Genomic DNA, 26,486 nt, shown 5'->3' with positions numbered 1-26,486 from the left:
CTTGTCTTATCCTTCCACCATGATGTTATATGTGCTCTGAATTTATACACCAGTAAGCTTTTTACTCCAACTAGATGCTTTGTATTTCCTTTAATACTAGACTTTCTCCTTACTAATGAGTTTACTCCAGTAGACCAGGTTTAAGTACTCAGGGCATGGCTACACTTGCAGCTGAAGAGCGCTGGGAGTTAAACCCGCCTTCGGAGACCGCAGCAGGGAAAACGCTGCCGAGTGTTTACACACTTAGCTGGAGGCACACTGGCGTGGCCACATTAGCAGCTCTTGCAATGCCACAAAGAGCAGTTCATTGTGGTAGCTATCCCAGCATGCAATTGACTGCAGTGTGCTTTTCAAATGAGGGGGTGGGAGTGGGGTGGGGTGGAGTGGAGTGTGACAGAGAGTGTGTTGTGTGTATGTGGAGGGGGTGAGAGTGGGGTTTTGGGGTGCTGAGTGTGTCAGCATGATGTCTTGTAAGTGCAGACCTTCACACCTCCCCCCCTGCTGCCGCCTCTCTCACACACTTACAGCAAGCAATATTCCACACTAATGGCTTGCTTTGTACCGGAGCAGATAAGCATGCCGGCTGTCAGAAACAAACGGAGCTTTGAAAGGGCATATCCGCATTCCTACAGCCGATTCCAAAACAATGACAAGAGTGGCCACTTGACTTAAGGGGATTATGGGACTTTTCCGGAGGCCAATCAAAGCGCAGTAATGCAACACCTCATTCACACTGACACTGGGGCATTTCAGCCGAGGCGCAACAAGCATTATGCTTCTCGTGGAGGTGGACTACCAGGAGCGCTTCAGCTGCAGAGTCAAGGCGCTCTAAGTGCCTTGCTGGTGTGGACGGGTTGGAAGTTAGGGCGCCTGGGGCTGCTTTAATAAGCTCTAACTTGCAAGTGTAGGCAAGCCCTTAGTATCCATTCTTAAAACATTAACTTATATCTTAATTGCACTTATTCTTATGTTACTGGAAGTGCATTTGTGATGGGAGGAGTGGTGCTTAAGTATGTCATGGGAGCTGGACTCCTTGAATTGCTAAATTCTTTTGAAGTCAGTGTCATATTTTATAAGGAACCTTTAGACCTAGCTTCAGTAAATCTATCGGGTGATAGGAAACATCTGCTTAGGGGAGGTTTTTTCCCCTTCTAATTACCGCCTTGTTTTATGGCAAGAGAAATAGGTATGTCTATGGGTATGTCTACGCTGCAATTAGACACCTGTGGTTGGCCCATGCCAGGTGACCTGGGTTAAGGGGCTGTTTAACTGTGGTGTAGATATTCAAGTTCAGGGAGGAGCCTGGGCTCTAGCACCATGTGAGTGGGGGAGAGTCCTAGAGCTCAGTCTGCACCCCAAGCCCCACGAGTCCAAGTTACCTGGCCAGCCACTGGTATCTGATTGCAGTATAGACATACCATGTGTGTACCAGGGCTTGCTTTGTTCAAAAACTAACTGCAGAGAAGTTTATTCTACTGTCTGTTACAAAAGCCGTAGCTGCAAGTACCTCTCAGCATTTATAAAGAGAGCCTCTGTCACCATAGTATCCATTGCTAACATGACTGTGTAATGTAGAGGCAGTATAAAGAGCTATATTATAACACAACACTGCAAACTCAAAGGAATTCAAGACTAGATGATGATAATGGTCCCTTCTGAACATCTGTTAAGAACAACATCAAGATTAAGGCTCCCTTCCTCACTCATAGGCATAGTCTACTGTTAGAAAAAATTTAGAGATCTTTGACGCTGGTGCTAAAATGTTGGAAGCTGTAATATAGCCATCATGCAGATGTTTTACCCATTATCGCAGATGCACATTTTGTTCTCTTGTTGCTAATAGCTTTTACAGAATTTCATTTCAGTTTAATTCCCGTGGTTCATATTCAGGCTTAAATGTGGAATTCTCTCTCTTTACCCTCCAATTATAAGAGAGATTGGAGTTGGATTTGTAGCTGCTCCAAGGAACTAAATGAATTTCAGAGCATAACATTATTTTAAGAGTGAAGGGAGGAGCTCTGTGTTTACACAGATCTCAATTCCTATTTCTATCTAGTGTATATCTAGATCTTAACATCCAGTTTCTTAGTACCTGAGAGGGAGTTAATTCTGATTTGGTTCAGAATGTAGAGACTTGAGCCTTGTGTTCACTCCAGGACCAGGATACTTTTAACATGTTGGACTTTTAACTATTTTGTGTCCTCTTAGAAGTAGCAATGTAAGATTCTCTTCCCCACCCCAGTACAAAAAGTTAGGGATTAACTACAGCAGTTCATAACTACTTTGAGATACATGAATACTCCTGATCCCTGGTCTCTCCCTATATTTTCTGTGACTGTTCTTTAGCAGCTTTAGACCTTGAATACTTGTCTCCATTATAACAGAAAGAAGTGACACATATTTAGAGAGTTAAAATCAGTTAAGGCAAGTTAAAATCAGCCAAAGCATATCAGGTGCTCTTCTTGTGGATTAATTTTCAAGGAGAAATATCACTTTTAACATACCTAAAGATTATAAAAGGGATGTTTTAGGGCTCTAATGTTGTTGTAAGACTGAGATTATGTCTACATTACGGACCTTACAGCAGCACAGCTGTACCGCTGTGAGGTCTACCATGTAGCCACTCTTTGCCTGCAGAAGAGAGCTCTCCTGCTGGCATAATTAAACCACCCCAAAGAGCGTTGTTATCAACGGGAGAGGCATAGCTGTCCACACAAGCACTTTTGCCAGTGAAACTTACGTTGGTCAGGGGGATGTTTTTTTCACACCCCGACCGATAAAAGTTTTACTGACAAAAGTGGTGGTGTAGACAGAGCCTAAATAACCTAAAAAGCCCAGCTTTCTGCAAGTGAAGTAGCTGGGCTGGAAGTTGGTGGAAAAAAATGGCTAGTTTCTGGATTTGACTTCCTTTGTAGCTGAAGCTTGTAAGATTGCTTAAATAACAGGAGTAAGAGGAATATTCCCTGCTTTTTCCTCCTCCTTCCTTCTCGTTTACATACCACTACTTCTTCTAGTCTAATGGGTGATGAAACTTCTTTTAGGTCCCTGCTAGATGGTTGTGGAATTTGTGACATCTCACCTAAAAGGTCCAGCAGGTCTGTTGATATCAAAGCCATACACTGATGTCAGTTGCTGATTTCCACTTAACTCCTGTTTGAATTCAGATTTCCTGAAAGGAAAATGTAGTTAAATTATCACATGTATCCCTTTTAAAGCATTATTTTGTCTTGCCTCTAAACTTTAATTTATAGAGTAAACTAGATTATCATCAGAACACGTAATTTATGTATAACTAAAGTACCTCCTCTTTACTTTTAAGGTCACTGTGGTACGAAATTTGAACTCGCGCAACGTTTTAGAAACGAAACCAGAAGCAAAATATATCTCAGTCATAACCTCATCATCATCCAAGCCAGTGTCGGTGAGTGACGAGATAAACGTGATAGAACAAGTAGACCAAGTTAAAGAAATACGGACCCCTAATTCTGAAGACTGCAGTGAAGAATCAGATACTATCAGCTCCCAGGAGATATCAAACAAAACAGAAGAGATGGCTATCCAAGAAAGCATTGCTGAAATGACCCCTGATGATGAACAAAGCCGGAGAGTGAAAGAGAATTATTTTCATTCTAATAGTAGCCAAACAGAGTTAAATAGTATTCCTTCAAACCCAGAGCCTTCCGACACTGAGGTGCAAGAGTCCCTTGTCCTAAAGAGCTGCAACAAGTTTTCTGGTTATGACAAACCTCATGTACCAGTGGATCTCCTGATAGATGTTGGGGAAGAGGAGTCCGTGATTGCATATAGGCATACTGATGAAGTGCGTGAGTCATGAAGAGAATCATTGAAGACTACAGGGAGTCCCTTTTGGTGTCCACAACATAGAGATTTAGAAGTTTATGAACATCTTAGTCCTAATGGGATTATCAATGTGACTTCTTAGAGCAGACTCTTAAAATTGAAGGGGACTCAAATGGAAACTGCAACTAGTGTTGTGTCTGATGATAGTGCAGAAAAAGGGGAAGTGGCTCTATATCTCACGTTAAGCTACTTGGTGGTTTTGCCTTTGAGATTTTCCTTTAGGCTATTAAAGAACTATCTTTATACAAAGGAAAGATTCTGCAGTATCTTCTAAATGAAGTGCATTGAAGAATCGTCTATATACCATATCAGTATGGTATGGCCATACTCCCAACTCCATGGCCGAGAACAGATTATATTGGAGCCTGTTTTGTAACTAGAAGTGCTTCTGCATGGTGGGTCATAAATTTGTACATCTGCACTAATTGCAAGACAGTATGCCACCCCTTCAGAAAGCCCACATTCTACATTTGCACTTATTGAAATAGCTATCTCTTGTGCTTATAGCTTTATCCATGTTTTGTATACAGAAACCATATTGTGCAATCATGTCTTATGCTCTGAGAAATCTGTATGTTAGCATGCTACCTGACCCTCATTGAAAAAGACTATTTTTGAACTCTTATCTGCACTATTTCTTGAAGAAGCAATACGGTTAAGGCAGTTATTAAAAATGTTTAGCACTTTTCCTCTAAAGCATTTTTATCCTAATTCTTAAAAGAAATATGTGGTTTGCTAATAATTCCATTGAACTTTGTGGAAATAATAACTGTTTTCTTATCAAATTAAAAATGCCCATTTAATAGCATTTTTTCATCTTCTTGAGACAATGGAATATTTTTTGGTAATTTGATGTAGTTAATTAGATCCCTTGATGGAACTCTGAAGCATGAAGCTATCAAACTGAAGATAGAAAGTTTGGATTTTATATTTCAATTCTTTATTACTATTTAAAGGCCTCTAAGGCTAGATGCTTGCACTCTAAATATAGTTCCTCCTGTAGACACGATCTTACTGTGTTGCCAGAAGTGTTTTGAAATGGATCCAAATGAAGCTAGGAAACAATACAGGAAAAAGGCTGGAAATACATAATTTTGCAGGTATATACTATATTCATAGTAACATTCATCTTTATTGAATGGGTGCATTGTGTAGAGATATTTTGTGTGTTTTGAAAATGCTTAATTCTTGCCAAAATATTTGCACTTTGGCGCAAACTGAATGTTTTAATGGGGAACCATTAGTGAACTTCACCAAAGAACAATAAATGTAAAGACAGATCTTTCACTGACATGAACACTCACAAGCAAGGAAATCCAGAGTTAATTTCCACAGCAATCACTGGATTAACAAGCTCCCGGCCCAATCTCCCCAAGGGAAAAAGGGTACAGTAACTCCTCACTTAACGTTGTACTTATGTGCCTGAAAAATGCAACTTTAAGTGAAATGATGTTAAACCAATCCAATTTTCCCATACATTTTAATGTAAATGCGGGGGGTTAGGTTCCAAGGAAATTTGGGCGGGGGGGGGGTAGACAAAAGGCATTCTATACTGTACTGTACTGTGGTTGGGAAGTGCCCCTGGCTTATCCCACACAGGCACAGCTCGCTGCAGGCAAGGATGCTAGGAAGCATCTTCGCAGCAGCAGTGGCAGCTTACCCAGAGGAGAACAGGCACTGACTTTGCCGGGGGATGCTCCAGGCCCGCCTCTTTCCATCCCCGCTCTACTCCAGACCCACCTCTTTCCACCCCCACTCCTCCTCTCCAGAGCACGCTGCATCCCTGCTCCTTCCCCACCCCCAGAAAGTCCTAAGCGCCACCAAACAGTTGTTTGGTGGGCTTCGGACTTTCTGAGAGGGAGGAGTGGAGACGTGGTGCTTCCCCGCTCTTCCCCCTCCCTCCCAGAAAGTCTTAAGCGCCTGGAGAAGCGCTGGGAGGGATGGGGAGGAGGCGGAGAAAAGGAACTTGTGCACTGCTACCTTGTAAAGTCGCTGCTCTTCCACAAAATCTTACATGCAGTGGACAGAGCAGGCAGCCAACAACGTTATAAGGGAGCATTGCACAACTTTAAACGAGCATGTTCCCTAATTAAGCAGCGACGTAACTTTGAAACAACGTTAAGCGGGAGGACATTAAGTGAGGAGTTACTGTATTTATCTGGTCTCAACTGCCATAGCATCTGTATCTTGCTCTTTTTTCCCCTTCTCAGCCTACAGGAAAAACAGCTGATCAGTTCATTTGTGTGTATGTGTAAAATCTGAGGAAAAGCTAAGTCGGATGTGAATTTTGCAATTACGACTAATCCAGAGACCAGTTAAATCAATGGAAAGATTTCCATTTGCATGCCTGGCTTTTGGATCTGGCTCTTAATTCTAAATGAAATGAGATTTCTGGTCACTTTCAGCTCTTGCAAGAGTGAATTCCATATTCTAGGTCTAGCCCCAAGAAAATTCTATTCGGTGCATCCCTCAAGTTCCAGTAGAAGATAGGTGAGCTGGTTTTAGAGGAAGAGGCATTCTCAAGTTTCTTGTGCTACTGCTATGGAGGGCTTTGGTTATCAGGACAGAAATTTTGAATTGGACTGTCTTCAGTAGGAAGCCAGTGAATGTAGTGGAACACAGTGAAGCACAATGGCAGTCTGTGTTGCTAAGCATTTGGACTGCTGCATTTTGTACCAGATGACATTTTGGAGGGGGTTGTGGTTATATCTAAATATGAATTGTCATCCTCAAGCCTGGATTTCATAAATGTTTAGATCACTTAGTTAAGTCTGAGACTGACAGGTTGGGGAGCAATCTCCTTGACAATTTCAGATAGAAATGGGCAGGAGTTGAAGACAAAGTGCTTAAATTGACCCACAGAAAACAATTGGTCGTGGGCCACACACAGCCCCATGGTGGGGCACGGAGGCTTGGGGCTTCCCTGAGGCTCTGTGGTGGGGCCAGAAATGAGGGGTTCAGGGTGCAGGAGGGGGCTCTGGGCTGGGGGAGGGGGTTGGAATATAGGAGGGGGTGAGGGCTCCGGCTGGGGGTATGGGTTCTGGGATGGGGCTGAGGATAGAATCATAGAATATCAGGGTTGGAAGGGACCTCAGGAGGACATCTAGTCCAACCCCCTGTTCAAAGCAGGACCAATCCCCAACTAAATCATCCCAGCCAGGGCTTTGTCAAGCCTGACCTTAAAAATATCTAAGGAAGGAGATTCCACCACCTCCCTAGGTAATGCATTCCAGTGTTTCACCACCCTCCTAGTGAAAAAGTTTTTCCTAATATCCAACCTAAACCTCCCCCACTGCAACTTGAGACCATTATTCGTTGTTCTGTCATCAGCTACCACTGAGAACAGTCTAGATTCATCCTCACTAATGTAGTGCCAATCTTTAAAAAAGGGAAGAAGGAGGATCCTGGGAACTACAGGCCAGTCAGCCTCACCTCAGTCCCTGGAAAAATCATGGAGCAGGTCCTCAAAGAATCAATCCTGAAGCACTTGCATGAGAGGAAAGTGATCAGGAACAGCCAGCATGGATTCACCAAGGGAAGGTCATGCCTGACTAATCTAATCGCCTTCTATGATGAGATTACTGGTTCTGTGGATGAAGGGAAAGCAGTGGATGTATTGTTTCTTGACTTTAGCAAAGCTTTTGACACGGTCTCCCACAGTATTCTTATCAGCAAGTTAAGGAAGTATGGGCTGGATGAATGCACTATAAGGTGGGTAGAAAGCTGGCTAGATTGTCGGGCTCAACGGGTAGTGATCAATGGCTCCATGTCTAGTTGGCAGCCGGTATCAAGTGGAGTGCCCCAAGGGTCGGTCCTGGGGCCGGTTTTGTTCAATATCTTCATAAATGATCTGGAGGATGGTGTGGATTGCACTCTCAGCAAATTTGCGGATGATACTAAACTGGGAGGAGTGGTAGATACGCTGGAGGGCAGGGATAGGATACAGAAGGACCTAGACAAATTGGAGGATTGGGCCAAAAGAAATCTGATGAGGTTCAATAAGGATAAGTGCAGGGTCCTGCACTTAGGACGGAAGAACCCAATGCACCGCTACAGACTAGGGACCGAATGGCTAGGCAGCAGTTCTGCGGAAAAGGACCTAGGGGTGACAGTGGACAAGAAGCTGGATATGAGTCAGCAGTGTGCCCTTGTTGCCAAGAAGGCCAATGGCATTTTGGGGTGTATAAGTAGGGGCATAGCGAGCAGATCGAGGGACGTGATCGTTCCCCTCTATTCGACATTGGTGAGGCCTCATCTGGAGTACTGTGTCCAGTTTTGGGCCCCACACTACAAGAAGGATGTGGAAAAATTGGAAAGAGTCCAACGGAGGGCAACAAAAATGATTAGGAGACTGGAACACATGACTTATGAGGAGAGGCTGAGGGAGCTGGGATTGTTTAGTCTGCAGAAGAGAAGAATGAGGGGAGATTTGATAGCTGCTTTCAACTACTTGAAAGGGGGTTCCAAAGAATCATAGAATATCAGGGTTGGAAGGGACCCCTGAAGGTCATCTAGTCCAACCCCCTGCTCGAAGCAGGACCAATTCCCAGTTAAATCATCCCAGCCAGGGCTTTGTCAAGCCTGACCTTAAAAACCTCTAAGGAAGGAGATTCTACCACCTCCCTAGGTAACGCATTCCAGTGTTTCACCACCCTCTTAGTGAAAAAGTTTTTCCTAATATCCAATCTAAACCTCCCCCACTGCAACTTGAGACCATTACTCCTCGTTCTGTCATCTGCTACCATTGAGAACAGTCTAGAGCCATCCTCTTTGGAACCCCCTTTCAGGTAGTTGAAAGCAGCTATCAAATCCCCCCTCATTCTTCTCTTCTGCAGGCTAAACAATCCCAGCTCCCTCAGCCTCTCCTCATAAGTCATGTGTTCTAGACCCCTAATCATTTTTGTTTCCCTCCGTTGGACTCTTTCCAATTTTTCCACATCCTTCTTGTAGTGTGGTGCCCAAAACTGGACACAGTACTCCAGATGAGGCCTCACCAATGTCGAATAGAGGAGAACGATCACGTCTCTCGATCTGCTGGCAACGCCCTTACGTATACATCCCAAAATGCCATTGGCCTTCTTGGCAACAAGAAGGGATGAAGTGTGTGGGGTGCAGGAGGGGCTCAGGGCTGGGGCAGGAAGTTGGGGTGGGGGTGTGGTGTCTGAGAATGAGTTAGGGTGCGGGAGGGGGTTCCAACCTGGGGCAGGGGGTTCGGGGTGCAGGCTCTGGCCAGATGGCATTTAACTTAGGCAGCTCTTGGTCAGCAGCGCAGCGAGAGTAAGTCCAGCTCCCTGCCTACCCTGGCTCCATACTGCTCTCAAAAGCGGCTGGCATGTCCGGCCCCTAGGTAGAGGTGCAGCCAGGTGGCTCTGTGTGGTGCGTGGTTCCCAGCCAGTGGGAGCTGCGGAGCTGGCGCTGGGGTCGGGGACCTCACATGGAACTTCCCTGATTGCCCCTGTGCCTAGGGGCCACAGGACACTGTCACAATATGCGGGGGCTGAGTAAACGCTAGCCTTATATGCTGCTAATGCTTTTGTAGGTAATGAAAACAATGTAGGGAAGGGTTAAAGGTATGAATGCGGACTAAAAGATTTCGTTGCAGGTTGCAAAAGGCCGGGAAGGGGGAGGGAAAAAAAGAAAGGAACGGGTTAACTTGATGTTCCAGTTAAACCCGAAGATAGAAGCTGACTTTAGCCCAAGGCCAGCTGCTACCTGCCAAGACACAAGCGGGGAAAGTCCACCACACACACGCCCCGCCCCCGACCAGCTGTGAGAAAGGAGAATTGTTGAACGAATGCAGGGGCCACGAAAAGGAGCAAGACACTGAAGGCCGACGAGGGGGAAAACAACTGATATACCATCCCTAAAGCCAGGATGTTTTGGGAAAACCGAAGAAGACACAGAAGGCTGGTTTGGGCTGGTACACAGAGCAGGGGAAACAAAGGTCTCTGAAGGAGATGCCCCCAAGAGACCGCAGGACTTAAAACCCTCCCAGGAGCTGAGGCATATCAGAGATTGGCAGCGGACCCTGGACAACCCTTGCACGGGACAAGAACTCCCATCCATCCCTCCCCCTCTTCTTCTTACGTTACACCCAGGCTTGGCCAGCCTCGGGTAGAGCGTGTGTGAGTATGAAAGCGGGTTAGGGCTTGGGGCTCTAACGCTTTCTTCCTTCCTCTGAGTGATGTGGGGAGCACCCATCACTCTCCACTGTTACTTTATTATTTTATCAATAAAGCTTTAAAATTCAGACGCTTGGTGTGTTTCGTCATCTCCTCCCCAAACAATCCTGCGGCTTCAGCCTGATTGATCACCTGGCGCTTCAGGCAGATTGGTAACAGAAATCTATCACAACATGCCAGCTGCTTCTGGGACCGTGTGCAGCTGACCAGATTTTTAACGGCCTGGCAACCCTAGCTTCCAGCCCACAGTGCAGAGATTTGCCGCGGGCCGGATGAAATTAAGCAGCGGGCTGGATCCGGGCTGTAGGTTCCCAACTCCTGCTTTATGTGAATGGGCCAAATTCTTGAAAAGGGAGTGTTGGGGTTATAGTTTCAGTGGATGACATTCTGATTTCTGATTTCTCTTGGAAATAAGATAATCCCTTGGCAACAAGACTTGCTGCCTTCTGGGGTTGTGTGGAAGTAATGTGGGTTTACAAACATGTCTACACTGCAATTAAAAAAACTCATGGCACTAAGTCTGAGCTTATGTCAGCAGACTCAAGCTTGTGGGGCTCAGGCTGCAGGGCTAAAAATTGCAGTGTAGACATTCTGGCTCCGGCTGGACCCTGGGCTCTGAGAATTGGTGCCACAAGTTTTTGATCGCAGTGTAGACAAACCCTTAGTAAACCTCAACATTACACTGCAATTGTGTAGCCTAGTGAGCCCAAGGCATCTGACCCGGGGCAGCCACGGCTGGGCTACAGGTCTCTTATTGAAATGTGACATACCCTAAGTGATTTACATTCTGAAAAGCTCTCTTGACTTGGACTCTGCCACCTCTTTGCCAGAGAAATGGTGTTTCATTGCCTCTTTGGCAGTTGTGGCAGAGACTTATAAACTATTAGAAACTGGCTTAGACTGCATTTTCCTCCTCCCCTTTTGGGCTGCACTCAGTATGAAAAATTTTAGTCTGAACAGTCATTTTTGAGTTTTAACTAAAAATGAGATTTAGTTGATATTCTAACTATAGTATTGTCACAATTCTGTACTACCACTAACTGCCACGTACTTTGGAAGCATTCAGTTACATTTAGAATCTCATTGGTGAAATTTCTTTTAACATTTAAATGTAAGCCTTAACATTTTTGTTGTAAGAAAGCAGTTTGGTTAGGAATCTGTAGGTTCTTCTGTGTCACCCTTCACCATAGTATCAATAACAGTCTTAAAGTTTTGAAATCTAGCCTTAAAATGTTCATGTTGATGTTTTCCCTTTACCATCAGCAGAGTAAGAACACTTCTATATTTGAATGTCTAGTCTATATTTTAGTCTAGCCTCTTGTAGGCTGCAACACTTGGGGCTAATTTCAGTTAAGTTTAGTGTGTGAGTGCTGGGTGTTGGTGTTGGCTTGTGGTATACACAAGGTCAAACTAGATCTAGTGGTCCCTTCTGTGCTTAAACTCTGACTCTAGTGTAAATACCTTCTACAGGCATGCAAGATATTAGCTTCTTGGTGCCATATGAATTGGAGTTTCCACATTCAGTTTTGGTTCAGGAAATTTTTACTCTCTATAAGGTAATTAATGGCTGCTTCATATTCCTCTCTGACCCCCAAAGGTATCTTAGGCTTTGTCTACACTACAAAATTAGGTCAAATTTATAGAAGTCAGTTTTGTAGAAAGCGTTTTTATATAGTGAATTGTGTGTGTCCCCACACAAATGCTCTAAGTGCATGGAGTCGGCAGAGTGTGTCCACAGTACCAAGGCAACTGTCAACTTCTGGAGCATTGCACTGTGGGTAGCTATCCCACAGTTCCTGCAGTCTCTGCCACCCATTTGAATTCTGGGTAGAAATCCCAGTGCCTGATGGGGCTAAAACATCGTTGCGGGTGATTCTGGGTACATATCGTCAGGCCTCTCTTCCTTCCCTCCCTCCCTCCGTGAAAGCAAGGACAGACAATCGTTTTGCGCCTTTTTTCTTGAGTTACCTGTGCAGACGCCATATCACGGCAAGCATGGAGCCCGCTCAGCTAACCATCACCGTATGTCTCCTGGGTGCTGGCAGACGCGGTACTGCATTGCTACATAGCAACAGTTTATTGCCTTTTGGCAGCAGACAGTGCAGTATGACTGGTAGCTGTCGTCAACGTAGTCCAGGGTGCTCTTTTAACCAACCTTGATGAGGTCAGGGGCACCTGGGCAAACATGAGAGTGACTCAGCCAGTTTATTTCCCTTTTAAGTTTTTGTCTCATGGCGATTCAGTCCTACCGGCAGTGCACTGTCTTTTAATCTGCAGCCAGCAGAAGATGATGGCCAGCCGTCATACTGCACCGTCTGCATACTGCATTCTGCCGAGCACCCAGGAGATGATGATGACTAGCGGTCATACTGCCCAGTCTGCTGCCAGCAAGATGTATAAAGATAGATGAAGTGGCTCAAAACAAGAAATAGACCAGATTTGTTTTGTATTCATTTTCTCCTCCCTCCCTCTGTGAAATCAACGGCCTGCTAAACCCAGTTTTGAGTTCTGTGTTTGAGGTTTTGAGTTCTATCCTTGAGGGGGCCATTCTGTTTTTCGCAAAGCCACCCCCTTTGTTGATTTTAATTCCCTGTAAGAAAACCCTGTAAGCCATGTTGTCAGTTGCCCCTCCCTCTGCCAGAGCTACGGCAAACAATCATTTTGCGCCCTTTTCCCCAGATTGCCCAAGCAGGAGCAGACGCCATAGCACAGCAAGCATGGAGCCCGTTCAGCTCACCACAGCAATTATGACCATTGTAAACACCTCGCGCATTATCGTCCAGTGTATGCAGAACCAGCACCTGAAAAACCAGGCTAGGAGGCAACAGCAGTGCGGTGATGAGGACATGAACACACTTTTTTCTCTAAAACCGCATTCCCCTGCAATTTGGAGATCATGATGTTAATGGGGCAGGCTCATGGCGTGGAATGCCAATTCTGGGCCCAGGAAACAAGCAGAGAGTGGTGGGACCGCATAGTGTTGCAGGTCTGGGATGATTCCCAGTGGCTCAGAAACTTTCGCATGTGTAAGGGCACTTTCATGGAACTTAGTGACTTGCTTTCCCCTGCCCTGAAGCACAAGAATACCAAGATGAGAGCAGCCCTCGCAGTTCACAAGCGAGTGGCAATAGCCCTGTGGAAGCTTGCAACGCCAGACAGCTACCGGTCAGTCGGGAATCAATTTGGAGTGGGCAAATCTACTGTGGGGGCTGCTGTGATGCAAATAGCCAATGCAATCACTGAGCTGCTGCTATAAAAGGTAGTGACTCTGGGAAATGTGCAGGTCATACTAGATGGCTTTGCTGCAATGGAATTCCCTAACTGTGGTGGGGCTATAGACAGAACACATCTTGGGACCGGACCACCAGGGCAGCCAGTACATAAACCGCAAGGGGTACTTTTCAATAGTGCTGCAAGCACTGGTGGATCACAAGGGACGTTTCACCAACATCAATGTGAGATGGCCGGGAAAGGTTCATGACGCTTGTGTCTTCAGGAGCTCTGGTCTGTTTAAATGGCTGCAGGAAGGGATTTACTTCGCAGACCAGAAAATAACTGTTGGGGATGTTGAAATGCCTATAGTTATCCTTGGGGACCCAGCCTACCCCCTTAATGCCCTGACTCATGAAGCCATACACAAGCACCCTGGACAGTAGTCAGGAGCTGTACAACTATAGGCTGAGCAAGTGCAGAATGGTGGTAGAATGTGCATTTGGACGTTTAAAGGCACGCTGGCGTAGTTTACTGACTCGCTCAGACTTCAGTGAAACTAATATTCCCATTGTTATTGCTGCTTGTTGTGTGCTCCACAATCTCTGTGAGAGTAAGAGGGAGATGTTTATGGCGGGGTGGGAGGTTGATGCAAATCGCCTGGCCGCTGAATACGTGCAGCCAGACACCAGGGCAGTTAGAAGAGCACAGCAGGAAGCGGTGCACATCAGAGAAGCTTTGAAAACCAGTTTCATGACTGGCAGGGTACTGTGTGACACTTCTGTTTGTTTCTCCTTGATGAAAACCCGCCCTCTTGGTTGACTCTAATTCCCTGTAAGCCTCCCGCCTTCAATCACAGCTTGCTTGCAAAGGAAATAAAGTCACTATAGTTTAAAAAATGTATTCTTTATTAATTGTTTATAAAAATAGGGAGATAACTCACAAGGTAGCCTGGGAGGGGTGTAGGAGGAGGGTAGGATGGAAGGAAAAGGCCACTTTAAAACTTGTTGAATGCCAGCTTTCTGTTGCTTGGGCTGTCCACTGGGGTGGAGTGGTTGGGTGCCCAGATGAGGAGCCTATGGAAGTTGGGGAGGAGGGAGGGCAGTTAAGCAGGAGCTGCAGCGGCAGTCTGTGATCCTGCTGCCGTTCCTGAACCTCCACCAGATGCCAGAGCATGTCCGTTTGATCCTGAAGCATCCCCAGCGTTTCCTCATGCCTCCTCTGGTCTTCCTGCCGCCACCTCTCCTTACATTCATCGGCCACCGTCCTGTACTCTGCTATTGTGTCTCTCCACACAGCTCTTGTCAGTGCCAGACAACTGCATGAGCTCAGCGAACATTTCATCGCATGTGTGTTTTTTCCACCGCCTTATCTGAGATAGTCTCTGGGACGGAGGAGGGAGGCTTGAAACATTTGCAGCTGCTGGAGGAAAAAAAGGGAGTGAAGTATTTTAAAAGATACATTTTACAGAACAATGGCTATACTCTTTTATGGTAAGCAACGCTGTTCACATTACATAGCACATGTGATTTTGGTACAAGGTTGCATTTTGCATCTTGTATTGAGTGCCTGCGGCTTTGGTGTTAGAGATCACACATGCAGGTCCGGGCAACAGAATTCAGCTTGCAGGCGGCCATGGTAAGCCATAGTCTTTCAGCTTCTGCAACTTTCATAACAGCAGCCCCCTCCTTTCCCATACCAAGCAAAGCCCGTTGAGTTGGCCATTTACTGCTTCAGTTTTCCTGTTAACGTGCAGCAGCAGAAACCAAACAACCCCTCTCCCCCCATCCAATTCTCTGGGATGATCACTTCCCCTCCCCCCACCGCTTGGCTGGTATTAGGGAAGATCACTACTAGCCAAACACGAACAGCTCAGCGCCAATGGCCCCTCCGCCCCACCACCACCACTGCATGGCTAACTGCGAGGAGGATTTCTTTTCAGCCACAGGCAAACAGCCCAGTAGGAGCGGCCACCTCTGAATGTCCCCTTAATCAAATTCCCCTATTTCAACCAGGTTACCATGAACGATATCACTCTCCTGAGGATATCACAGAGAGATAAAGAATGGATGTTGCTTGAATGCCAGCAAACACTGGGACCATACGCTGCTAGGCTTTGGCATGCAATGATACCAGATTACTTGCTACTAGCATGGTGTGGTAAAGTGTCCTACCATGGAGGACGGAATAAGGCTGCTCTCCCCAGAAACCTTCTGCAAAGGCTTTTAGAATATCTCTAGGAGAGCTTCATGGAGATGTCCCTGGAGGATTTCCGTTCCATCCCCAGACACATTAACAGACTTTTCCAGTAGCAGTACTGGCCACGAATGCATCCCAAATCCTCAGGGCTACTTAATCATCAAAAAACGCTTGCTTTTATAACATGTATTATATTTAAAAAGGTACACTCACCAGAGTTCCCTTTTCTGGCCTTGTTGGGTTGGGAGGGTATTTCAGTCAGGGTGATAAAAAGATCCTGGCTGTCGGGGAGAACGGTGTGCTGTGTGCTCTTCCCAAGCTTTCTCCTCCTCATCTTCCCCATCTGCAAAATCCTCAGCCATGGCGGAGAGTATCCCATCCTCGGAGTCCACGGACAGGGGTTGGGTAGTGGTGGCGGTCCCCCCTAGAATTGCATGCAGCTCAGCGTAGAAGCGGCATGTCTGGGGCTCTGTCCCGGAGCGTCCGTTTGATTCTTTGGTTTTCTGGTATGCTTGTCTGAGCTCCTTAAGTTTCACGCGGCACTGTGTTGCGTCCCCAATGTAGCCTCTGTCCCTCATGGCCTCTGAGATTTTTTGAAATGTTTTGGCATTTCGTCTTTTGAAACGTAGTTCTGATAGCACGGATTCCTCTCCCCATACAGCAATCAGATCCAGTACCTCCCGTTTGGTCCATGCTGGAGCTCTTTTTTGATTCTGGGACTGCATGGTCACCTGTGCTGATGAGCTCACCTGGCCAAACAGGAAATGAGATTCAAAAGTTCCCGGGGCTTTTCCTGTACACCTGGCCAGTGCATCCGAGTTCAGAGTGCTGTCCAGAGCGGTGACAATGGTGCACTGTGGGATAGCTCCCGGAGGCCAATACCTTCGAATTGCGTCCACACTAACCCTAATTCGAAACGGTGATGTCAGTTTCAGCGCTAATCCCCTCATTGGGAAGGAGTAGAGAAATTGGTTTTAAGAGCCCTTTATGTAAAAAAAAAAAATGGCTTCGTTGTGTGGACAGGTGCAGGGTTAATTCGGATTTAACGCTGCCAAATCCGACATAAACTCGTAGTGTAGACCAGGCCTTAGAAGTAAGAGAACAAAGATTGTTCATTCTTTATAAGAAATCCCATGCCAATTGCATTCCAAACCATTGTTTTAGTATCTGTACTTTAACTTTCTCCTAAACTACTTAGCACTTTCCTTTTGCATGGGCCTGTCTTTTTATCAACTGGATGGAAAAGAAACATGTTTGTAAACGTTAAGCTTGTTGCAGAACAAAATCTTTGTCTTGAATGAAATGAATATGGGTTGTATAGCCATTTCTGTTCTTAGCAGTCAGGCCCTGCAACTACTATGCTTGGGGGAATTCTCCCCCACTGCACATGCACAGAAACCCCCACAGATTCTCTTTGCTTCCCCACAGAAAAATGATTTCTGTGGGGGAGCAAAGAGAAACTTCACCAGTGCTCGCTCAGTCATCTCCCTGGCAGCACGGGCATGTCTGTTCGGGCATTGGGAGCAGCCAGGTGAGAGGTAAGTCACGGATCTGGGGATGTTCTGGCTGCCCAGGGACATTAGTCCCAGATGAGCAGGGACAGGAGCAGACGGGCAGAGACAGAGTTCCCCCTCCCCTGTCCAGAGTATCCGGGGCTGGGTCAGATCAACCTCCAGAAACCTCTCCCAGCTGCAGGAAGCTCTGCACCATTGGGTTTGGAGAGGTGGGAAGGGGATCCAGAAGCACGGGGGTTGGGCAGACAGGGGGAGCAGCTCCCCATGCACTGTCCCCTCCTCCCACTTCCTGACCCATCACTCTTCAGGCCTTTAATCATTTAATTTTTGACTTTCAGTCATTTTTTTTGTTGTTCTCTGGACTTTCTCAATTTTGTCCACATTGTTCTTGATATGTGGTGCCCAGAACTGGACACAATACTACTGTTGAGACCTAATCAGCACAGAGTAAAGCGGAAGAATTACTTCTTATGTCTGTCTTACAACACTGCTGCTAATACATCCCAGAATTATGTTTGCGTTTTTTTTTTTTTTTTTGCAAGAGTGTTACACTGTTGACTCATATTTAGCTTGTAATCCACTATGACCCCCAGATCCTTTTCTGCAGTACTCCTTCCTAGGCAGTCATATCCCATTTTGTAGAAGTGCAACTGATTGTTCCTTCCTAAGTGGAGTACTTTGCTTTTGTCCTTATTGAATTTCATCCTGTTTACTTCCGACCATTTCTCCAGTTTGTCCAGATCATTTTGAATTTTAATCCTATCCTCCAAAGCACTTGCAACCCCTTCCAGCTTGGTACTGTCTGCAAACTGTATAAGTGTACTCTCTATGCCATATGTTTTAATACTTTAAAAAAGTAATATTAAACTAATGTTTCAGTTCAAAGGCTTGTTTCCTTGCCATGGGGATAAATCTTCCCTTGTAAAAGCTCCATCATAAATAATGTTTGAGTTCAAAAGCAGAATACGTATGTTTAAAGATTATTGGGTTTTCTTTAACCTTGTGTCATGGCAGGGGTAAAACCCCTTGAATGCCCTGCCAAAATGCTGGCTAAGCCCTGCTTTCTGGTAAGGAAGCCAAGTGCAGGGGCCCAGGCAGCCAGCAGAGAGCCCAGCTGCAGGCCCTAATGAGGGCTGGCTCACAGCAATGACTTGAGCTATGTAGCAGCAGCTGAGCTGAAGAAGGAAAGGGCTTTAAAAGCCCTGGAGAAAGCTCAGTCAGAAGGGGGCTATCCTGGGAGGGGGTAGGAGGCTTACAGCTCTTGTCTCCTCACCAAAGGCAAGGAGCCTCACAGGCCAGGAGACCCTGGGAAGGGTCTGAATGGGGATAGCTCTTGGGGGAATAAAAGGGACTACACGGTAGCAGTGTAAATAAAGACACAAGGGTGAAGCACCAAAGAAGGCGTTGGGACTCTCTATTTGGCTGGCCGGCACAGGCACAAGGACATGGAAGCCTGTGCAGACCCTGTGACATTAGGGGCTTGTCTGGGACAGCCCTAGCCATTGCTGTTTATGGCTGCTAATAGATGGAACAGCAGGCCCTGATGACGGGGCTGGCAGACCAACAGAGGGCACTCCAGGAGTTCATCTGGGAGCAGTCGACGGCCCAGCAGCAGATCCTCCAGAGAATGGTGAGTCTGCCAGCAGGGGATGGCACCAGGATGCCGGGGTGGGGGTCTGCAAGATGGGCCCTGCAGATGACCCCGATGCATTTATAGGGACTTCTGAACAGGCGGCTATGGCGGCCAGCTGGGAGCGGGAGACCTGGGCCCTGCAGTTAGCCCCGTACCTGGGAGAAGAAGCTTAGGCCGCGTTTATGGCTTTGGGTGACACCCAGGCCAGGGACTACGATGCGGTAAAGGCCACTATACTGGACCGCGTGGGACTCTCGGGGGAGAGAGATCACCAGCGGTTCCAGGTGGCCTGCTGGATGGAGGGCCTGTGGCCCAGGGCATTCACCCAAAGACTGATGGACTGGGTCACCCAGTGGTTGAGGCCCACAGCCCTGACAATCGAGGACGTCATGGACCAGGTGGTCTTAGAACAGTTCCTCAGGGGACTCCCAGATCTAGTACGCGTGTGGGTCCGAAGGCATCAGCCGGCCTATGTGGCAGATGCAGTCCAGTTAACGGAGGAGTATGTGGAAGTGGAGGGGCCCCACCGGGTAATAAAGCCCGGCAAGGGAATGGGTCCGGGAAAAAGCCCGCTGGATGCTATGCCTAAGAGGGGGCTGGACCCAGGGCCCATCTGCAGCCGAGAACTGACCTGCTGGCAGTGCGGACGCCCGGGCCATAAGAAGCAGGACTGCCCACAGATGGAATGTGGGCTGGCTGACTTTTTTGGGTGGACTGGGGGCCAGAAGGGAGTGGAGAGAGACCCCCTGACTACTATACCGGTGCTGCTGTGGGGGGAAGCCCCGGAAGGGGGTGGTAGATTCCTCCTTCTCCTGCTCACTGGCGCGGAGGGGTTTGGCGAAGCCCCACTGGGTGATCCCAGGGGCAAGGGTAGACCTGAGATGCATCCATGGGTACACCTGGAGCTAACCGGTGGCCCAGGTGCCTATAGAGGTCCAAGGGCGCTTCCGGTTGCATTGGGTGAGCGTAATGCGGAACTTACCTGACCCAGTCCTATTGGGTGCTGACTGGGGCCTCAGGGCGGACAAAGCCAAGAGTCGGGGTGTGGAGCCTGAGACGATGGCCACAGAATACCCAAGGGAAGGGGTAAAGGGAAGCCCGAATCCCCAAAGGTGAAAGAATCCCTCCCCCGGAGACAGGGGAACAAGGGTGGAGGCTAGCAAGAAATCTCCTAGACAACAAAGCCCAGAGCATAAAGAATGCTGGTTATGCGGCAACAAAGGACCCCTTGGGGGAGGAGTGCCAGGATTATAGCCCTCGGGGATCCGAGGAAGACCAGGACCTGGGGGCCAAGCAACAGAGCCCCAAGGTGGGGTACCTAGGCCACCAGCCGCGGGTAAAGGAAGAATGAGGACTCTGTCGAGCCAAGGGGCATAGAGGGGAGGCCTGTCCCTTCCACGGGTGTGGAGTAGGGGGGCTGGTAACCCCAGAGAGGGTCCGCCAGAACCCACAGCGGGGGTGCAGGAGCTCCCACCGAGAGGCAAATTTGTCTGGCCGAGGAGGGGCAGGGATAGGTGGAGCCTGGCAGCTTCTTGTAGGGGGGAGATGTGTGGCAGGGCAGGGGTAAAACCCCTTGAATGCCCTGCCAAAATGCTGGCTAAGGGAAGCCAGGTGCAGGGGCTGAGGCAGCCAGCAGAGAGCCCACCTGCAGGCCCTAATGAGGGCTGGCTCACAGCAATGACTTGAGCTAAGTAGTGGCAGCTGGGCTGAGGAAGGGAAGGGCTATAAAAGCCCTGGAGAAAGCTCAGTCAGAAAGGGGCTATTCTGGGATGGGGTAGGAGGCTTACAGCTCTGTCTCCTCACCAAAGGCAAGGAGCCTCATGGGCCAGGAGACCCTGGGAAAGGTCTGAATGGGGAAAGCTGTTGGGGGGGAATAAAAGGGACTACACGGTAGCACTGTAAATAAAGACACAAGGGTGAAGCACCGAAGAAGGTGTTGGAACTCTTTATTTGGCCAGCCAACACAGGGCACAGGCACGAGGAGGTGGAAGCCTGTGCAGACCCTGTGACAAACCTCTTCAGGTGATACTATGTAACACTGCTACCTTTTTTCCTGATGGATTTTAAAGCTTCTCACAAGGTTTCTTCCAGAAACAACCCTTTAGGTTAAATAAACAGGTGAAGACTAAAGGCAGATTCATATTTGAAATGCACCCTTCATAGGTCCAGCCTGCCCTTGGTCCTCTTCCCTCCCACCCCCCACCCCCCCCAAAAATGACAGGGGTCAGGTCTGAGATCCTGGTTTTGGCCCATCTCTGTGGAAGCAAGCTTCTACAGTGCAAACCAATGGAAATCTGGCAGAGCAAGGAACTGAACCCAGGTTTCCCAAGTTCTAGGCTAGTGCCTTAACCACTCCTCTCTCTTGAAAATTATGAAGATGCTTATGCAGCCCCATTGCAGTGAATGGATTAGTAAAGGGGTGGCCAACCTGTGGCTCCGGAGTCACATGTGGCTCTTCAGAAGTTAATATGCGGCTTCTTGTATAGGTATTGACTCAGGTGCCAACTTTCCAATGTGCAGAGGAGTGCTCACTGCTCATCCCCTGGCTCCGTCACAGGCCCTGCCCCCACTCCACCCTTTTCCTCTCCCTCTGCTGAGCCTGCCATGCCGTCGCTCCTCCCCCCTCGTCCCCAGAGCCTCCTGCATGCTACGAAACGGCTGATCAGAGGGAGAGGGAGGCGCTGGGAGTCGGGGGTAGGAGCATAGGGGGGCTGCTGACATATTACTGTGGCTCTTTGGCAATGTCCATTGGCAAATTCTGGCTCAGGTTGGCCAGCCCTGGATTAGTTGTTGCAGTACAAAGAATGCTGGGCTGCTTTGAAACTGCCAACCTGTTCCAGTTACCTATTATGGATGAGCTTTAAACAAAGTAGTTTAAGTTGTCAGTAAAGTCAAGTGTTTTGAAGATTTAAATTACATAAATAATAAACTACCAGTTTAAAGCACAGATGCTTTTTCCTAGGGACATGTATATTACAATATGGAACTTGCATTGGCTTGGAGAATTACTGTACAGTAGAACCTCAGAGTTATGAACACCTCAGGAATGGAGGTTGTTCATAACTCTGAAATGTTCGTAACTCAACAAAACATTATGGCTGTTCTTTCAAAAGTTTACAACTGAACACTGACTTAATGCAGCGTTGAAATTTTACTATACAGAAGAAAAACGCTGCTTTCCCTTTATTTTTTATTAGTTTACTTTTAACACCATACTGTATTGTATTTCGGGGGGGGGGGTTTGTTTTTGTTTTGGTCTCTGCTGCTACCTGATTGTGTATTTCCAGTTCCAAATGAGGTGTATGGTTGACTGGTCAGTTCGTAACTGTGAGGTTCTACTGTATTTTTAACGAGACAAGGTGGGTGAGGTTGGTGAACAAAACAAGCTTTTGAGCTTACACAAAGCTCTTCCTTTTTGCTACTCCAAATTCTAGATGGTTATTAGGCAGAAGAACTTGGAAGCTGGTAATAGAATTTTGATATTGGGGGCCATCCAATATCTAGTGTAAAACCAAACCTGTTATGTAAAGCTCTTAAATTGTACCTCCCACGAAGATATAGTCTACTCATGATTAACGCATCTAGTTTAAAACTTCTGCTTTCAAAGCCACTTTTTCTGGTAATATGGAATGAGCTATCTGTGAACACACTTCCAGTAAGATGAGTAATACAATTGCCTTAAGGTTTTGAATTCTTACAGGAGAGTGGTGCTTATGTGAGTTTCAGAGGTTGGGCAACTTAAATTCAGTAAATAGTATGTACAAGCACAGATCTTCCTTGTAGCTGTTTGTAGTTAAATATTTACCCTTTCCATTCTCCAACTCAAAACTAAACAATTTTATAGTTGTATTAAAATGTAAAGCAAATTGAGTAACGGTAGTTAAATTAGAAATAGTTTAGGATGACTGAGGAGACGTTTTTGCTGGTTCATACTGTTCAGATTAGCACAGTAGTCTGCTTAAATAAAGATTAAAAATCAAGTTGCATACTATGTGTAATACTGAGTTGTTCCAGGATCTAAGCATACAGTTTGTGCATGTGGGGGGGGGGGGGAGTGTACATACATAAAAAACTCCAACTGAGCCCAAGTTGCAGCCTACAAGGACTTTAAGCCAAGTCACAACCCCTGCCCCTTTCCGCTGGACAATTGTAAGGACCTCTTACAGTGATTTAACTTGCAGGTGTGCAAATAGTGGTTGACTTAATTATTTGTATTAAGCACCTAGAAGCCCAGTCATGGACCTGGACCCCATTGTGCTAGTCATTGTACAAATGCAGAACAAAAAGATGGTCCCTGTCCTCAGGAGCTTACAATTTAAGTAGAGCTGCATTTACTTAGCTTGCAAGCTCTTTCATATGTGCTTCATCTTCAAGTAGATGTTTGTTTGCTCTCTCATTACTGAGCGGAAGTTTTGCTGCAAGGCTCTGTGAAATGTTTTGTTTGTAACTGGTCTGATACTGCAGAATTGTACCAGGTTGTATACACTGCCCACTTACATGACTGCCTAGAGAAGGAGCCAGTCCCAACCGCAAAAGTGCTGTGTGTAGCAGACTCAGCACTCCCCTAGGGTGGCCTTTTAACAGTTGATGAAAGGGTACAAAAGCTCCGCTCAACAGCAGAAAAGCAGGCTCAATGCAGATGTGGGCCGCAGGGCGAGCCAGATGGAAGAATCCATCCAGCTTCCTTTCTATCAGCTGTGCTCACAAGAAGAAGAACGAGGAAGAACCCTCTACCCAGGCTTGGAAACGTGGGAGAAGACCGAGGGCTTCTGAAGGCCTCTTCCCAATGGGAGGGGAGGAAGGTGCTGCTGTGAAGATAACTTAAACGGGAGAGGGTGGCAGCAAAGAGGATGAGACCGGGGGGGGGGGGGGGGCAGACCAAGCACTACGCAGGAGCTGTGAATGTGCTGCTAGGGGCTTTTCAGGAGGAAGGGAATGGAGTTCATTGATGAAGCCAGTTCCTTATTCTTGTCCCCACAAACTTTGGGGAGAAAACAGGTCCCAGAAAAGAAAATGTACTGACCTCCTACCTGACCTAGGGAGAGTCTGGCCTTCAAATAAGTCTCTGGTTCTGTCAGGCAGCGGTATAGTATTCTTCCTTCTACAAAGCCATCCTAGTTTGAACCAAATGACTCCTAGATTTTGGGCAGTTAAACAATTATTCAGTTTGACAATACTATAAATTAATAAACTTCTGACTTTCAGGCTGCACAGTGAGACAAAAAGGCCATTTTATTGGGAAGGGGGGATTTAGCAAATTTACAACTTGTTAGTGGCTAAGGGATATGGAACCCTTGTTGAATATAGCTAAGTTGATCAAGAGTCGTCACTGTCATATGGTTGTGCGAGTGGCCTATGTTAAATGCCCAATGGATGGTCTGCCATGTTTGTAGTGATGGTAAAATATGATCCATTTCCCCCCCCACCCCCTGCCATTCTTCATAGTAGTCTGTGCGTGAAGTACAGAATAGGCATGGAATCCCCCTTCCCCTTAGCTTTGAGGTACCTTGGTGCAGCAGTATCAGGAAGCTTGCGTGGCCACTCCTTGTGTTGTACCTATCCAGGCCTAAATGGAGGTCTCTATTCTCCAGCACGATATCACTGGCACTTTTTAAAAAGCAGAAGGAAGTTAATTCCGTCCTGAAATAAATTTGGTATCTCACATAAAATAATTCAGATTTTTTTTGTTGCTTGACAGTATCCATGTGTCTCAACATACAGAGCACCACTTATAGTATTATGGCATAATTCAAGGTTTCACATGATGCTAAATACTTATTTTAAATGAAAACTTATTTAATATATAATAAACCTCTAACATATCATCCTTCACAGCTCCAATCTCCCCACCTTTTTCAAGCACCCATACTCTATAGCCTTTGGGAGTTAGAGCTGTAATTTACAAGCTTGATCCCAGGTTTTTTTGTGTCAAAAGTTAAGGCCCACACTGCTGACTGAGAAGCTGTGGATTTGCTCACTCTACAAAGCAGCTCACTACTTGCTTTCCTTGAAACTTGCCTGCAATAAATCTTGTTGTGCAATATCTCTTCCTGAAACAGCTAGTGCACTCTCCTACCTTGGTCCCTGGGGCGTGGTAAAAGAATGATAGAAGCAAAAAGTCCCTGTTGCTTGAAAAATAAGAAAACAAAGTGGATTCATTCACATACTAAATGTTAAACTTTCTCCACTGTATTGAGCAGAACAATTGATGACACCACTGCTTCTCTCAACAGCATTCCATAGATTCTGTACCAAGGCATATAACCCACATACTATCAAACTGTTTATCTTAGTATTTATTTGGTAAGGAGCTGGTCTCATACTTGTGTGGCCTCTGCAGGAAAGCTGGGCTGGTTGCGAGAAATGTTCACTGTAAACTAGGTTATCTGATTTCCAGTTCTGCCCTGCCACCACTTCCTTCAAATCTGTGTACATAGCAAAAGTTAAATTGAACCATGCCCAGTGGGTCAATTTCAGGCTTGTGTGTCTTAGGTTTCAAAGTTGGGCTGCAGTGGGGAATTAAATAATGCAGAGTGTGGGTACGGATCCTCTGCAGGGGTGAATTTCACCTGTACTGAATAATTCCTCTTACAACTGGGAAATGGATTTCATTCTACAGCAAGTCTGTTTTGGTAGTGTCAAAGGTTTAATGCATAAGGGGAACTCCAATCAGCTGCTTACGTGAGTGTGACCTGGTTTCCATCCAAGTCTTACAAAGGAGTTATGCTATAATGCCAGCATTGATGGCTATATTTAGCCTCAAATAAAAGTACTTCTAAGGCCCAGTACTCCACGTGTGCACTCATATTAAGTAAATAAGGGTGTCTTTTTACTGTACCTGCGCATTTATCACACTACTGCTGCTTAAGCCAATTTGTCAAGTGCTTTGAAATAAAATGGGAGGAGTAGGATCTTAAGCCCAACAAATGCTTCCTTTTAAATTAACATGAGTATATTTTAAAACAATTTCTGTAAAAGCCTGCAGGGAACTTTAATATTTCCAGCTTTCAGTGACACTTCACAGTTCTTACCTTTTTCTTAAAAGGTTGGTTCTCCTATTTATAAATTCTCGTTTAAAATATACAGTATTGCCATACTCCTTAAATACCATCCTGTTACTTTTTTGACAAATGTGTGTACATTTCATGCAACATATAGGTCTTGCATTTCATACAGGTTATAGGTAGATAGTAATCTTTTGGGAATGTAGCTTATTGTAGAGCAGTGAGTACAGTGGGGCACGAGCCCTGGAAATTGGAGTCTCTGGGTGGTAGTGGAATATAAATACTTCACATGCACATTTTAATCAGATATTTCAATAAACTGAAATACTTAAACAGGTCAACCTAATATCTGCTAATCATTTTACAAATAAATTTCAGTGTAAACTAGAACTTGTCCTGAACCATAGCACTAATCCGAACACCATGAACTGTGCATTGGGATAGGAACTTTTCTCTAGTACAGGGGTCGGCAACCTTTCAGAAGTGGTGTGCCAAGTCTTCATTTATTCGCTTTAATTTAAGGGTTCACATGCCGGTAATACATTGTAATGTTTTTTAGAAGGTCTGTCTCTCTATAAGTCTATGTATTATATAACTAAACTATTGTTGTATTGTAAAATAAACAAGGTTTTCAAAATGTTTAAGAAGCTTCATTTAAAATTAAATTAAAATGTTGATCTTATGCCACTGGCCTGCTCAGCCCACTGCTGGTCTGGGGTTCCGTTCACCTAGGCCGGCAGCAGGCTGAGCGGGGCCTGTGGCTGGGACCCCCGTCTGGCAAGAGGCCAGCAGCCAGAACCCCAGACCAGCAGTGGGTTGAGCAGCTCAGCCCACTGCTGCTCAGGAGTTCCATCCGCCAGCTCCTGCCAGCCGGGATCCCAGC

At 46.3% G+C, this 26,486-nt stretch overlaps 1 protein-coding gene across 2 annotated transcripts in view; it reads left to right on the top strand.

Annotated features, from left to right (window-relative positions):
- IFNGR1 (interferon gamma receptor 1) overlaps positions 1-4,557 on the top strand; it is a 34,905-nt gene extending 30,348 nt beyond the window's left edge. For both annotated transcript variants that reach the window (XM_073337433.2, XM_073337432.2), the window contains exon 7: positions 3,320-4,557. In XM_073337433.2, the coding sequence (XP_073193534.1) occupies positions 3,320-3,835 (516 nt within the window). In that variant the 3' untranslated portion in view covers positions 3,836-4,557. The remainder of the gene's footprint in view (positions 1-3,319) is intronic.
- Positions 4,558-26,486: the final 21,929 nt, after the last annotated feature.

This window comes from Lepidochelys kempii, chromosome 3 (assembly GCF_965140285.1).
Source record: "Lepidochelys kempii isolate rLepKem1 chromosome 3, rLepKem1.hap1, whole genome shotgun sequence".
NCBI lineage: Eukaryota > Metazoa > Chordata > Testudines > Cheloniidae > Lepidochelys > Lepidochelys kempii.
The sequence above is the reverse complement of the archived record's forward strand: the minus strand, read 5'-3'. Positions and strand labels throughout refer to the sequence as shown.